Source organism: Ceratotherium simum, chromosome 22 (genome assembly GCF_057802395.1).
Source record: "Ceratotherium simum simum isolate JZ-2026a chromosome 22, ASM5780239v1, whole genome shotgun sequence".
Taxonomy (NCBI): Eukaryota; Metazoa; Chordata; class Mammalia; order Perissodactyla; family Rhinocerotidae; genus Ceratotherium; species Ceratotherium simum.
The window spans coordinates 35719521-35735738 of record NC_141921.1 but is presented as its reverse complement, the minus strand read 5'-3'; the positions used below and the strand labels follow the sequence as shown (position 1 = coordinate 35735738).

The 16218-nt window shown below is 49.9% G+C and overlaps 1 protein-coding gene across 1 annotated transcript; it reads left to right on the top strand.

The window, feature by feature from the left end:
• The first annotated feature begins 12405 nt into the window (after positions 1–12405).
• UBXN10 (UBX domain protein 10) lies at positions 12406–13645 on the top strand. The gene has a single exon (XM_087445812.1). It carries the CDS (start codon positions 12414–12416, stop codon positions 13257–13259), a length of 846 nt encoding a protein of 281 aa, XP_087301938.1. The 5' UTR covers positions 12406–12413; the 3' UTR covers positions 13260–13645.
• The last annotated feature ends 2573 nt before the right edge of the window (positions 13646–16218 follow it).

Genomic DNA, 16218 nt, shown 5'->3' with positions numbered 1-16218 from the left:
GAGCTTCATGGGTATTACATTAGTTAATCCTCACAATAACTTGAGAGGTTCTATTACCACTTTAGAGGTGGAGAAAATGAGGCCCGGAGAGTTTGAACAACTTCCTCGAGCTCACAGAGCACCCTACTGCACAGACTTGTGGGGGACTGACTGAAATCACTCAAGTCAGCAGCTTTGCACTATAAATGCTGTCACAGGTAAACACGCCCTTCTGATTCCTGTCAGCAGTGGCAATGGTAGCCGTATTCAGCACACTTCCCACAGGATGACAGGCGAGAATGTAGGCTCCGAGTCCCATGTTGTCAGATGGAGGCCCACGGACCAGTCAACAGCTCTCTTTAAATACAAGTGGTCTCTCTGCACCCCTCATACTTCGGGCTGAAATCTGATAACATCAGGACTTGGAGTATGCACAACAGCTCGTTTGAGCCTAGAGGATTTGGCAGGTGCGGAGCTTCGGCTAGATTTACTCTCTGTGGCCAAGTTCCCCAGGAAAACTACAAAATGGGTGTCCTGCTGCAGAGCCCCGGGAGAGTTCATCAGACACCTTCGCTTTTTTTCCCCTCTGCGGCAAAATTCTGGCAGATGCTGAGATTCTGGGCCCTGACCACGCCTGGTCCCAGCCAGCCTTCATTTCAAATACTGCGCGAGATGTTTCTAAATTAGGTTCCATCTCTACAGGCTGGCTTCCTTTTTCTCTTTCGAGTCTGAAAAAATAATTGTGTGACGGTTTAGTCCATGACGAAAGGACTCACATCTTTCAAACTAGCAGGTGATGTTACTTTGGAGACAAAGAAAGGGACCCGGGTGCATTACCGGTAACAAAATTGCACGGACTCTTATTAAGCACCAACTATGCACTCTTCTACTGAGACAAGATTCTGGCCCAAGGGGGGGCTTCCAAGCTGCTGGAGAGACGAAATGGGTAAACATAGATCATATATAGACGAAAAGCCCCATGCAGAAATTCTACGTCTGGTTCTCCACTGTTTCTGGAATGCTTAGCACAGTGTCTGGCCGGTCCCCTCTCCAGGGAGGGATATCAGATGCTCCTGCTCTGCTCTCTCACTGGGAGTTGCCTCTGCTGCAGGGAACTGTCTGGTCAAAGGTTATGACCCCTCCCAGTGAGAAGGGGAAGAGTAGCCAATGCCTGGCTGAGGTGACAATTTAAGGGGCGGTCCCTTGCCTCCTTCAGGACAGTTCTGAAAAGGCCATCCGAGCCCCAGAGCTCTCTGGAGGACTAGCTGAGGCCTCAGCAACTGCCTCTATGTGTCAGCTTCTCCCTCTGAGTGTCAGCTTCTCCCTCTATGTGTCAGCTTCTCCCTCTGTCAGCTTCTCCCTCTGAGTGTCAGCTTCTCCCTCTGAGTGTCAGCTTCTCCCTCTATGTGTCAGCTTCTCTATGTGTCAGCTTCTCCCTCTGAGTGTCAGCTTCTCCCTCTATGTGTCAGCTTCTCTATGTGTCAGCTTCTCCCTCTGAGTGTCAGCTTCTCCCTCTGTGTGTCAGTTTCTCTGAGTGTTGGTCAGAAGCTCTCTCTGTGGGTCAGCTTCTCCCCCTCCTCAATCTCGCCTCTCTTACTTCCCGACAGGTCTCTCTCCTGGGAGCCTCCTGGCAATGCACTTCTTTGTCTCCAAGTCTGTGTCCAGGGAGGCCAGTCTAAGCCCGTGTAGAGTGACGAGCATTTCTCTAGTGGTTGTGTAAATAAATGCCTTTGAGCTCAGAGGAACAGGCAGCGAACTCACCTCCAGAAGGAGGGGGTGTTTGAGGGGGCCTTGAATTGCTGTAAATCTGCATTCTGCTCCTATTTACTCCTCACTACCACCCCAGCACATCAAGACCCCACCAGGTGGGGCTATCACTTTCCCATTTGAGAGTTGAGAAACCAAGTCTCAGAGAGGAGAAGTAACCGAAAAAGATCCACACAGCTACCAAGTGGCAGGGCCACAACTTAACCTCTGGTCCATGACTCCAAATCCAGTGCTCTTTCCACCTCACCCGGCTCCCTGCCTCCACCTCTTGTCTGTGCGGCATTTTGAAGGTTATAGAGTATTTTCACAGACACTGATCTTCACGGCTACGAGTTAGGTGAGATGAACACGGTTCTCTCCATTTGACTAATCGTCTGCGGGTGCTTTGGATTGTGCTGAACCAAAACCAAGAGCACAGAGACGTGATAACAGGCGAGAACATGGTAGAGAAGGGGGCATGAACTCCCATGCCAGCGTCTCGGGCAGCAGCCAGCAAATTGGCAGGTCCCCAAGAGCTACCCTCTCAGACTTATCAGTCCATCTTTCATAGACAGTGAGGAATCATTGGTTGGCTTTTTTCCCCATGGAGAAAATAAGGAGGAAGGAGCCTTCAAGATCCATAGGCCAAAGGTCATTCTATTTTGTCCACCTAGAGTGTAACTAGCACAGTGCCTGGCACAAACCAGTACTAATGATGATGGCGGGTAACACTTGTGTCACACTTACTTTATATCTTGCATGGTTTCTGAGCACTTCATATATATTTACTCACTAAGTTCTCACATCCCCCAGCTGGATAAGTACTGTTATTATGCTCGTTTTGCACATAAGGAAACTAGGCACAGAGAAATGGGCAGTAAATAAACATTTCAGGAATGAATGAATGGTCAGAGTCCTATCATGCTTCGAGTTACAGAAATCAAAACAAAACTACAACCTATTGAGAACCAGAATGGGGCTAATGCAAGGACATGGGTTATATGCTTGAATCTTCTTTCACTCCCGATGACGCACAGATGATCAATCCCAGTTGATGGAGGGGGGAATAGAGACTGGCAGAGGTTAGGTACTTTGCTCTGCAAACTGACAGAGCCAGGACTTACCCCAGGAGTGCCTACATGCAAGGGCATCTCCACTAACCCCTTAGCAGGTCTTCCGCTTACCTGTGGGCATGAGCCAAGCACTGCACCTACCCAAAACACAGCCGAGAAAACACAACCAAAAGCCAGCCGAGCATCCAAGCAGATGCCATAAAGCTCTTATTTTAGATGCTACTCTAGTAAGATATCAGCCTCTTTTTCCCGGACCCAGAGGATGAACAGGAGTGAAGCCAGAGTGGCTGCTCTTAGTAGGAAGGCAAAGGAGAGGGAGGAATGATTAAACAATAACTGTCCAAGCCTACAAACCCGGGGCCACTGAGTGTAGGAGCAGATGGCTCAAGCCACATCAACAGTGTTGCTCCTGGAGCACAGCTGTCGACTTCCAGTCACCAAGAAAGTGTTGCATTGTGCAAGAGACTGCAAAGATGGAGAGCAAATAACTCTGGATTTTATGTTTGAGAAGAGGGTTGCCACTTCTTGGCAGAGCCATTGAAGCTCCCCAAGCCTTAGCTTCTTCATCCATGAGGTGGAGACAGTGACTCTGGCCCGCACGGATTGCAGGCAAGATTCAACCAGCTCCTGAAGGGGAAAGCTCTTGGTCAACAGTAGCCAAGGTGAGTTACGGTGTTTGATATGTTCTGCTTAAGAAGACTGGGAAGTAGGCTATAGAGTTTTGAATGTTTTCCAGTCATGTGGGGGAAATAATAATAATAAAAATAAGACAGGCAATACTTCAAGGTGTAAGTTTCATTATCCAGAAACTTCCCTCTTGCAGGTCCCCTCGGGAAGCTGATCCACTGGGAGGCAGGACTAAATGTGTCAGCCTCTCGGCCTCTCTACCAGAATATCCACCCAGTTCACCTTCTGCTTGAAGGTTATCCATGACCTCAATCAACATGTCTAATGGGATCGAGGACAGACAGGGTAGGATTAGGCATAGACTCCAATATCTAGAAGTCTCTAGTTCAAAAAGAGGCCAAATACTCTTTGGGGACAAGCTAAGAAATTGAAGCTCCCGCCTTCCGCCCAGCCCTGGGGGAGGTCATTTAGACTTCAAGCCAGATATCCCTGGGGGGATACCAATCGGCAGCCTGCTGGATCTCTCAGTAGAAAAGCCAGCTGTGGAATCAGCATCACCATCATCATTAATTTAATTCTCATTCGCTGAGCACCTACCACGAAGCAGACACTGTGTGGGCAAAGCAGGAGACTGAGACACAGGCAAAGTCCTGCCCACAAGGAGCTCATAACCTACGGAAGGAGATGTGCACTGTAAGCTGAAAACAAGATGATAATGACTGTTAACCCTCACCAAGCACTTACCATGTACCAGGCATTGTGCTAAGACCTTGACATGTGTTATCTCATTTCACCCTCACAACAATCCTATTCTTAGCATCTCCATTCTACAGACATGGAAACAGAGGTCCAGAGAAGGTAAATCAGTTATCCAAGGTCCTCAGCTATCAGGGAGCCGGGATTCAAACTCAAGCCTTACTCCAGAGGCCATGCCTGCAACTGCTATGACCTGAGCAATAGGCAGGTACAGATGAAGTGCCGTGTGGGAATGCCGGGGTGGGGGCAGGGCTCTGGGGTACATAGTGGGCTTTGGAATCTGCTGGATGGGGTTCTACAACTGCTTTGCCACTCATTAACCTGAGGGGGCCAGGAGGTTCAGTTATTTTCCATGGCAAAGGAGACCAATGCTGGCTCCATGGAGGAGAGTCGTGAAGATTAGAGGAGCTGACCTAGTAAGGGTGCGTGGTGCCATCTTGGGCATGTTCCACTGGACCAAAAGGGACCAGAAAAAGCACATGAGGTTTGGGGGGTAGGGAGGGGATGGTCAGGAAAGGACTTCATGAAAGAGGTGACTTTTAAGATGGACCTTAAAGGATCAGTAAGTTTGGATTAACTTCAAGGAAGGGAGCAGGGTGGGGCAGGCATGCGCAAAGACCCTGGAGATGAAAAAGCTGAGGGCCCATTTGGGGAACAAGCTGGCTGGAGCCCAGGGAGAGAGCTGGGGAGCAGAGGGGACCATGGCCAGGAAGGAGGGTGAGTCCACACTTAAGCTGGCAGAGCAGTGACCTCTGGCCACGTTTACTGAGAATCCACTGTGCACGTGTGCCAGGAACCAGGCATTACAGAGTTTGTCCCCTGAAGACACCCTCTTTAAAGAAGGAGGGACAAAGGCAGCAGAATCAGCTCTCTCTTTAAAGAGCAGGCAGGCATAGCAGTTGACTGGTCGGCTCCTTTCCTTCCCGCCAGCCTCCCCCTGGGGCTGTGCGTTACTTGGCATCAGGGAGCAAGAGGGACACACTGCCAAATACTAAACACCCTGGGCATAAGTACCATTTCCCTGCATGCCCACATGGCGACACACACACACACACAAAGGGGGTGAGAAGCCAATTTGATTTTCCAAAAGATTGCATAATTCTTAGGTGATATCAAAATAGCTGATGAAGCATCCACTTTCATCTTTTTTGGGTGGGCGTTGAAAGGCTGAAGAGCATTGCTTAGATATTTCTGACAGAATCATTTACAAGAAATAAGCCACCAGCACAGAGCTGCAGAAGCATCAGCTCCTACAACCGCCACCCCCCTGGGACCTCAGATGCCTCCCTGCATGTCCTCAGCAGCAGCAGCCACAGACCAGGCGCTTCTTTTCTGAGATGGGCAGAAACACCGCCACTGAAAGGATCCCCTCCTTCCCACGCCCCAAAGAACTTCCTGTCGTTGCCAATCACTTGGACATAATCATGTCCAGCCTGTGCCTGCTTTTCCACCCTTGGCTCAAGCTGTATTGAAAATCATCTGATTTGTAACTAGTTATGGATATGCGATGTGTCTTCTCAACCAAATTGTGAACTTGTAGGAGGGTCGGAATTGTGCTCTGTTGCAATCCTGTGTCCATGTGTCCAAGATAGACAAGAGAGCAAATATTTTGCCACAATACTAGGTAATGAATCCTAATTCTTTTTTTCTGATGATACGGTTCTTGAATATCTACTAAGATTACCTTCTAATAATATAGTCACTAAATTATTCATTTGCATATTGCAAGAGTCTAGAACAGCGCCTGGCAGACATGAGTCCAGTTAGGACATCTTATGAAGCAATCTTACTTCCATCTTGAAAGAAAATCTTCAACCATTAACTTGGGATCTGAAGGGTAAACGAGCATTAGGCAAAGGAAGGGGAGGGGGTTGGGAAGGTGGAGAAGAATCTTCTAGGCTGGGGGGAGAGCAGGAGCAAATGCCTGGAGTATGGTAAGGGTGTGCATATGTCAGGCCCTGTGGCAGGGAACAGGCTTCAGCACAGTCGTGGAGAGCAGGCAGTCTTGGACAGAATCAGAGGATGGGTTCCCTCGCGTTAGAACAGGAGGGAAGGAGGAAAGCAAGGAGACAGAAGTAGGCAAGTCTGTAGATTTGATGGCAGAAAGCTGAGAACCTTTCCATATGATGGCTTCTATTTTCTCTCTGAAGAGGGAAGTAAGGATACCTTTTGAGTGGGAGGAGGGGGGCAGAGGTGGGCAATTTCAGGAGAGAGGACAAGGTTTGAAATAGCCACTGAGGAGAAAGGAGACAGAACTGAGCTGGGGAAGGTGGAAGGATGTCTGTGTAGGATTGAGGGTCCAGTTGAGGTTGGAGACCAGCTTCCACTACCTCAACAACTGTGGCTGGTCATGATTTCCTCCGTACCTGGTTGTAGGAGGACTGACTGGGGTTTCATCAGGTGGAGAGACAGGCCGACAAGGGCATGGAGGATTCTTGCAAGAGACTGGCTGAGGTAACGGACCATGGACTCCACAGGATGGGGAAGAAGCAGGTTGATAGGCAGAGAGAAAGCAGAGAGGGCCACGGACGGGAGTCTGGAAGATGTTGAAAGACAAACGAGGTAGAAGTGACTGGAACTGCTGGAATTACTAGAGGTCGTGGGCAGGAGGGACAAAGCAGGTGCAGGGGTGGCTGACAACCAGGTTCCGGGTATGGCCCGGGAGCGGGAGGCTGACGTGGAAATGAGGAGGTCCAGGAACTGGTGTGGAGAGGGTTGCACTGGGGACACATGAGGCAGACAAGTGGTCCTGAACTCTAACAGATGCCCTAAAAGCAGCCACTCAGATTCTAGGGTTCCCAGAAATCAGTCAGTCCAGCAGCTTCCTCTGAAAGCCGGGGACACTGACAGGGTCAGGGCCTGACCCAAGGTCACAAAACGGGTTTGAGGCAGTTGAGTCTGCACCCCACCCTCAGCCCCCAGGCCGGGGCTCCCCTCCCCATGATGGCCTCTCCCCTAGGGGCGAGCACGAGGGACAGGCGAGGTGAGGAAGAGCAGGAGGCAGGTGAGGGCGGGCCACGTCCAGGTCGCCTCCCCGGGCCTCCGCCCCAGTGCCCGGCCCCACACCCCACCCGGCCAGGCCAATCCGGCCACACCCCACACCGGAAGCACGTGGCCCCCCACCAGCGCGGTTGCCCGGGAGACCCGGGCTGTTTACCAGCGGGACGGAGCTGGGCGACGGCGGCGGCGGATGGAGGCCAGCTGCGAGGTGAGCGCGGCCCGGCCTCCCTCCCGTGGCCTGGAAGGGGCGCAGGGAGGCTGATCCGAGCCCCGGTACATGGACCCGGCGGGCCTCCCCAGAGCCGGCCCTGGGGCGAGCCCCGGGGAGACAGGGCAGGGGCCGTGAGAGAAGTGGCCACTCCCCAGGGGCAAAGCCAGCCTGGCCAGAGCTCACCCTTGCTGGACTAGGACACCTGCCGGGCTCTGCAGAAGCCGAGGGGCCTAGGAAACCGCTGGGCCATGCCCTCCTGGCTGGGCAGGACAGACCGGGACACAGACCCAGAGGGACAGCAGGACAGCCTGTCACACGGAGAGACCGGAAGCAGATCTGAGCCTCCCCCAGACCAGTGCTCTTTCACCCAAGTCAACTCTCACTTTCTAGCCTCGCTTTCTTGCCCTCCCCCAAATCCCTCCTCTGCTGCTTAAGCTTGCTTCCTTCCTGAGTTGCCAGTTCTTGGAAATAATTGAGCTACCCCCCACCCCTCCGCTGTTGGACTCATCTCCAATTCCTTTTCCAAACCTTTGATCACTTGGTGGCTTATGGTCCAATTTCTCCACTCCCCCTGCTAAACGTGGCACTCTGCATAGGACAGTGTATTCTAATCATTAGTCTGGGGTAGAATGGTACCACAGTTTTCTCATTCTCAGGTCAACTACCATCTTCTGTCGGTTCTTCTGATTGTTTTCATCCTGAAGCCTCCAAAGGAGGAGGGGGCATTGGCAGGGGATAGTATTAACTGATAAACAGTTTTAAAAGATCAATTCAAATGTATGCATTCTTGGTATATACCAGCAGATGGGCTGTGGGTGGTTATTTTTTATTGCATTACTGTCAATTTAGATTTGGGTTGTGAGTGGAATAGGGTGGTCTGACCCTGTGGTGGGAGGTGGGTGCCTTTGGAAAGCAAGAATGTGGCTTTCGCTTTTCCTATCAAATTTTCCTTTTTTCTAGTTGATTTGGCAATTCATCTTAAGGAATGGGCACCTGCTGTTTTGGCAGTTCCTTGGAAACAGTTATCAGTGTTTGTTTCCTGATCCTAGCAGGCCTCTGGGGTGCAGCTATGATGTTTAAGTAAACAGGCCACTTGCCCATTCAGCTGGCAGCTTAATGGATGCCTACGCTCAGATCTTCTCAAATCTCTTTGTGGTTGAGAGCCTGCCAGGCCTAAGAGGTGGTGAAATGAGCTGAACAGGGACAATGACAGGTGCTGCAGAAGCCTTCCTGGACTGAGGGGGTGGGTGGAGTTCGGGACCCAAGGTGTGAATATACAGGCACAGTTGGTCCAGGTCCCCAACACCTGTTTCCCTCCCTTCTCCTCTCCATGTGATAGAGGCTGGGGAGAGTTGGTGTTTCCTCCATGTAACAGATGGTCCCTGCACCCGGGAGGAGGCAGTGGGTTATGGAAGCAGGTTCGATGGAATGGTTTTACCTGAAGGAGGTGTTAGTCTCTAAATAACCATGAGTGGGCTTATAGGAATTAGTCATAATTGAGGTTTTTTTTTTTTTTTTCTCTGAGATAGCTCACAGTCATGTTATCTTATGACCAGGGTGTCTTGAATATGACACCCCCTGTACGTGGATAATTATATAGTACCAAAAGGTATAGAAAGTACATGCACATACTCAAGTTTTCCTGTTAAAAATAATCCAGCAGAGAGCTGTGAGAACACATGACTTTGCTCGTCAAAGTTGTTAAGGAAGAGGTTTCTAAGTTACCAAACTCACTGACAGTTAAACCTTCCCGAGGCTTGTGTGGGAGTTAGAAGCCAAGTCTGTGATAATTCTGTAGAAGCTGTGGCAAATTAATAGCCGTTCCCGGAGGGGGGGAAGGTGGGCAGAGAGGGGAGCTGGTTTCCCAGTCCAGCTTATCTTTGGCAGAACCGTTGGCCAATTAGAACCTTCTCATGCCATCCTGAGTTCAAGTGCAGAGCTGCTTAATTACAAGTGAAAGACTTTAGAACTAAAGTAAAACTAAAATATGTTTATAAAAAAAACGCATTCTCCACAGTGGATCAGAAAATAGATTAAATTAACGAGGAGATGGGTAGTCTTTTTTGATGCTAACGAGAAGGCTCTTGAACTCCCAGCAGCCAGATTGGGTGTGAAAGACTGGTGAGAAGTGGAAAGTGCGGACAGACTCAGTCTGTGAGTAGAATGGAGCACACATACAGGCCTTTAAGTCAAGAAAGAGAGGGGAGATTTGAACTGAGTAGGACTTCAGGAATGTATAGGGATATTGTGTTTTGTTTGGTTGTGGTTTTAGTGGAGAGGAAGAAGATACTCCCTAAAATTAGGCAATAATGGTAAGGCACACAGAATGGTAATGTCAGAGTGCAAATCTGAGAGGCTTGAACTACCTTGTTCAGGATTGTGTGATGAAGGTAGCTTGCAGTAAGTGAATTTGAGGTAAGTATACAATTAAAGTGTGGAGTTAGAAGAAATTTATTAGGAAGCATTTATTTCGCATTTTTGAGGCAATTTCATAGGCTGTAGCTCACTGAAATCAACCTTCCAGCATTTCTGTGCAGTGGGCAGGGCAGGATGAGTCCCCGGATTCACCCAGCTGGTGAGAGGTGACAAGAAGTAGAACCACCAAGGATGCTCTGGGGAAAGGCTCTGAAGCCACAGGTAAGGCTTTTGGACCAAAAATAATACAAAGCATTCAACAAGCAGAAAAGCAAGAACAAAAGCAAAAGAAACCTTACCACTTAATTAAGCCTTTACTGTGTGCAAAACCCGCTGCTTACGGCCTTACCTACATTATTTCATATTACTGTCCTCATGTTGCAGATAAAGAGACTGATGTTCAGAGGTGTTTAAATAATGTCTTCAAGGTCATATAGCCAATCCTATAGATGAGGAAAGTGACATAGCAGAAAGGTCAAACAGTTGTCCCATGGTCACATGGCTAGCTCTCGGCAGAGCCTGAAATAGAACCCAGGTCTTATGACACCGGCTCCTGTGTCCTTTGCACCCAAACATGCTGCTTCTTGGGGACGATGAGGCACTGGGAAGTTACCAGAAGGTCTTTAGAGGGCTGGGAGAGACCTGGTCAGCCTGTGGGCAGAGAGAGCAGTGGTCACAGTGGTGGTCACGATTCAGAGGGAGGCAGGGAGCCCAAGACATTGTGGTGTCCAGGGAAATATGCAGCCTGGGACTGGGAGGAGGAGGTGGTGGTAACCGTGTTAGCGAAGGGGCCACCAAGATGGCGAGGAAAGAGGGGGAGACCTGATTTGGCAATTCTGGGCCTGCACAGAGAAATGCTCACACCTCCCACCACGCTTCAGAACACTGCTTCCGTGTGATTTTGCCAGCGCTCATGAGCACCCCTGGTGGAAAAGCCAAATCCAGAGGCCCCCAAAGTGTTTACAAGGTATTTGGGAAGACAGAAATGTAAACAGCTAAGGAAGAGACAGACTGTGGTAAGTGCTGGGGAGACGCCAAGCCCCATCCTCAAGAACAGGACCGGGTGTCACAGGACCTGGGTTCTATTTCAGGCTCTGTTGCTAGCTGGCTTTGTGACCATAGGGCGATTGCTCTGCCTTTCTGGCTCACACATCTATAGAATTATGTGCCCAGAGTCCCCTTTGGAGTTGGTCTAGGACGGAGTTTGGTAAGTGATGGCTAACGGGCCACATCCAGCCCACCAGCCATTTTTGTGTGGCTCGTGAGCTAAGAATAGCTTTTACACTTTTAAATGGTTGAAAAAAATCAAAAGAAGAAAAATATTTTGTGCCACATGAAATTCAAATTTCAGTGTCCATAAATGAAGTTTTATTGGAATACAGCCACCCCCGTTCATTTACATACCGTCTATGGCAGCTTTCACATGACAAGGGCAGAGTTGAGTAGTTGTGACAGACTGTATGGCCCACAAAGCTGAAAATATTTACTATCTGGTCATTTACAGAAAAGGTTTGCTGACCCCTGGTCTAGAACCTGAGTACCTCTCTGTGAGTTCTGGCCAGTGGGCAGGTCAGCAGTGGGGCCTCCTGCTCCTCTCCCTGCAACCGCTAATGACCAAGTTAGGGCAGTGGAGGGATCCTGCATTAAGTGATTTGTGCAGATCCACTGAGCAAGGCTGAATGGAAAGACAGTAGGAAGGAACATGAAGTAAGGGCAAGCTCTGGGTAGGTGGGAAAAGAGTAAGTAAAGGATTGAGGGAGAAAGGGAAAATGGGGGTCACTGAGGGTGGCTCTTCTGTGGTGAATCCTGGACCAGAGCCCACCCCGGGAGCCAGCAGATTCCCCGGAGCACACCAAACCCGGCCTTGCCTCAGGATTTGTCCACGCTCTTCTCTTGCCTGGACACTTGGTCCTAGATCAAGAGTGGGCAACTGTGGCCTGTGAGCCAAGTCTGGCTTACTTTTGTCTTTATAAATAAAGTTTTATCGGAACACAGCTGCAATGGCTGGTTTACGTATCATCTCTGGCTGTTCTTGTGCTATAGTGGCAGGGTTGAGTAGTTGGAACAGAGACCATGTGGCTCCCAAATCCGAAACTGTTTACAGAAAAAGTTAGCTGACCCCTGCTGTAGACTGTACCATGGCTTGTTCCTTTTCATTATTCTGGTCTCTCAGCTTAAAGAACCACCCCCCCCCCAGTAAAAATAAGAATTAGTCTCCCACCTTAGTCACCTTCTGGTCCAATGCTTTGTTCATTTTCCTCATCACACTTATTACTCTTTGAAAATATCGATTTACTTGTGGGTTTAACTCTTGTCTTTCCTCACTGTAACAATTTAAGTTGCAAGGACTTTGGTTGACTGATAAATTCCAAGTGCCTGCAATGAATGAATGAATGAATGAATGAATGAATGAATGAATGAATTGCAGCTGATGCTCCTCTCCAGATGCTAGAAATCCAGGGAAGCCTCTGGCCCCCAACGGTAGCTGGTCGGTTGGTGGTTATTCTGGCACCTGGAGAGTGAATGGCTCGGATCCAGGAGTCCCAGGAAGTTTAATCCATGGCCTCCTCTCTTTTCTCCTGCTTCCTTAGGGGTCTTGAGAAGCAATGGCCACAGAAGCCCCTGTGAACATAGCCCCCCCTGAATGCAGCACTGTGGTCAGCACGGCAGCTGACAGCCTCGTTTGGCAGCCAGACTCGCTAAACATGCACGTCATAAGGCCCAAGTCTGCCAAGGGACGCACGCGGCCCAGTCTGCACAAACCCCAGGGCGCAGAGGTGGACTCTCGCCGCACACTGTCTTCCCTGCCTTCAGCCATTCCCTGCGAGTTGCCAAGCAGCCAGAAACCAGGAGCCTGCACACCCAAATCTCCAAATCAGGGAGCTCCTGAGGAGATCCCCGAGCTGCTGCAGCAGGTGCCCTTCGGGGCTTCCTCTTCCCTCAATAAATACCCGGTCCTTCCCTCCATCAACAGGAAGACCCTGGAGGAGGGGGCTGTGGAAACAGTAGCTGAAAAGGCCGGTTCATTACAACTGGGCAGCATCCAGGCTCTGGACCAAGAGGAGACCTGCACGAGGAAGACAAGAGAAGAAGATTCCAGAGCTCGCACTTGTTCCTGGGAGAGGAAATTTGTGGTCCAAACCAAGAGACAGAACTCCTCCAGGGCTGGAGACCTGGAGGAACCATCAGATCAGGAGCCAAGGCTGCTGCTTGCTGTCCGATCACCTTCAGGCCGAAGGTTTGTACACCATTTCCGACCAACTGATGACTTACAAACTGTTGTTGCTGTGGCGGAACACAAGAACAAGGCGGCCTACCGACGCTGCAGCATTGAAACGATGGAGGTGCCCAGGAGACGCTTCTCTGACCTCACCAAATCTCTGCAAGAGTGTAGGATCCCCCACAGGTCGGTGCTGGGCATCTCCCAGGAAGATGGGGAGGGGTGCCCCTGAGTCCGCAGCCACCAGCTGGGGTCCTGGGTCTCTGAGCAAGGAGCATGTTCTGGTGCCATGGCCTCCCGGGCAGCTTGGTTCCAAGTGTCACGTGAACCTGGTGCAGCTGTGATTCTCGGGACTCTCTTCTTCACAGCATCTCCTTTGAAGCAGTGAAATTTGCACACGCACTGAGTGCGTGAAGAGGATTCTCTTCCAGTTGTTAAATTCTCTCCACCACTAGAGTGAACTGGCAGGTTACCAGGGCTCTTCCTGAAACAGCTGCGACCAGGCCTCTCCTTTCCAGAGGTCTGGGTCCCTTCTGGAGCCCCTGCTTGCCTTTACAATGAATTCTCACTCTCATGAAGCCAATGGTTTGCCTTTCTGTATTTGATGCAGGATTAAACACTTCCCAGAGAGGATTCTAATCTGGTAAATAACCAGAGATCAGGAAATGTCAAACTGGCATTTGTGTTTCTTGCAAGCATCTTTAAGAAATAGGCAGTTGACCCTATCGTGGAAGGAGCTCCTTTGCTGGGCTCAAGTTATAGAGTTTTTTGGGGATTACTGTTTGTGTGAGGTGGCTTCAGAGGAAAGGACAGGTCTTTTGCTAATACAAATCCCCTAGTACATCAACATTTCTAAAATAGTCCAAGAGCTGGAAAGTAAATTGCTTCCACAACCATGGATTAGCCAGTAGCTACTTTTTAATAGAGATTGACCGGATTTTACAATTTTTGGTAGATATACGTTGTGTGCAAAATTTTTCCAAAACTCAGAAAAGCCGGTGTAATCTGATTTCCTTTGCTTTAGTCAGTAATGGAATCTTTTGCTTTTAACTTGCACAAGCCTACAAATCTGCACCAGTTTGTACTAAAGGCCTCCTTGGCTCATCTGGGTGTGGACACGCTGTTTTATCTCCCGGTTTCAGTGTCTCGCCTACTTCAAACACAGAGCCTCCCTTGAAGCGACAACAGTGCCCCTTTCTCTGATTTAGGATCCTCCAGATGAGGACGGTGCCTCAGTTTGTTGTCACTTTGCTGTGCCTGTGCTGGGAGACCGTGTGCCCAAGCGTCGGGTCGATCAGCATGAAGTGCCTCTGCCTGCCTTAGCCTGTAGCTGTGCTGAAGACCACAGAGTCTTGTTTTTCCAACTTTGAAGTGGTGACGTGGACAGTTGCCAAAGTTCTCTTGTATTGTTAGTTCAGCAAGACTCCCGCGTCTCATCTTGATCCCTTTGTGGCCAAATCACCATTCAGAGTAGGGAACACTTGTCCCTCCCCAGACCTTGGCCATCACGAAGCCCCGAGTACCGATCTGTACCGCACCTCCTGGGTACACAGAGAAGACAGGAGTTCTAGAAGCATATCAGTGTCGCTACCTCAGCAACAAGTGTATCTTGTGCTTAGATAAGGCATGTGGTTGGAAATGTTACTTCCAGCAAAGCGATACTTAGCCCTGGAGATTAGCACCACCATTGTTTCTTCTGAAGGAGGCTCACCTTGTCCTAACCGCATCCCACACCAGCCAGATCACTCTAGAATAGGTTATTTTCAAATGTTTGGCAAAATTTCCTAATACCATTTCTTAAGACCATTTGTTCAGCTGCTCCTTTGACCCCCAAGGTCAGCCGGGGCTTGCAGTGCCTGGGGCAGGCCCACGCAACTGGCCGCCTCTTTGAGTTAGTGACCATGGAAGGAGGGACTGGGGGCCCGAGCCTGGTACTCCCAGTACAGGAGTTCTGCCTCCCACCCAGGACCCACGCACGTAACTCTGCCTCTGATCTAGGAGCCGGGGGAAGAGCCTCCCACAGGATCACACCTACTCTGTCGTAAGAATAAAATCCCACCCACTGGGACGTGGTAGTTTCTCCAGGCAGGAGATCTTTAGAAACTCCCGTGAAATGGAGCAGGTTTGAAGGAGTTAGAATCTTCTGCACTTAGGGTTTTGTGGCTGCTATTTAGCTTAGAATTTGGGGGTGGTGAAAAAATGGAAGGCATAAAGCATAGAAATATTTTAGGATATGTGAATAAAGCTAGATTTGAACCACTTTAGTAAACGTTTTGGTGGGGGGGACAAAAGATGATGATACTAACAATAAAAACCGATTTGTGTGAAACTGAGTCAGTGGAGAAGCGTATCTCATATTTTGGCCCAGGATTTTGGCTGCCACACTCTAGTGGACGAGGGGCTCGTGAGTCGGATCCTCAGGTTTCTCCTTGGCAAAGCACTTGGCTCTGCTTTAAGATTTTTTTTTTTTTTTTTTAAGATTTTATTTATTTATTTTTCCCCCAAAGCCCCAGTACATAGTTGTGTGTCATAGCTGCACATCCTTCTAGTTGCTGTATGTGGGATGCGGCCTCAGCATGGCTGGAGGAGTGGTGCCTCGGTGCGCACCCGGGATCCGAACCCGGGCCGCCGGCAGCGGAGAGCACGCACTTAACCGCTAAGCCACGGGGCCGGCCCTTGGCTCTGCTTTAGATCCAAGTCTTCTTCCCCAGGACTGCAGACGCCCGCCTTTCCCATAGCGCTTGCTTTCAGCTTATATCATAGCACCAAGCTTGTCTGTGTGGGAAGAGACTCCTGAATTTCTCCCCAGAATTATTCCATGTACTCTCCTTTTGAGGTTGGCAAGAACAGACTATATCAGAATTTCAGAGTTCTTGGTGGCTCTGCACCAACTAGGCGCCCTGGCCTACTGGGATAAACGGGGCCCAGCACACTACTCCTGGTGGGTAGGTCAGTTTGCCCATTTTGTGGTCATAGACCTCAGTCATTCATTTAACCAACAGTCATTGAGGACCTACCCTGTGCCACACTTGGTGTCAGGCATTGGTGCCCTAGCGAGGGAGCATGGGCAAGAGATTCTGGAAACACTCTGGACTCTCAACTCAAACCGACTGAAGCTAGCGGCTGGAGCTTTGCCCGGAAGGACCCGAGAGTGAGGATCAGGCTAGATGGCTGCTGTGTCTCCTCCCCAC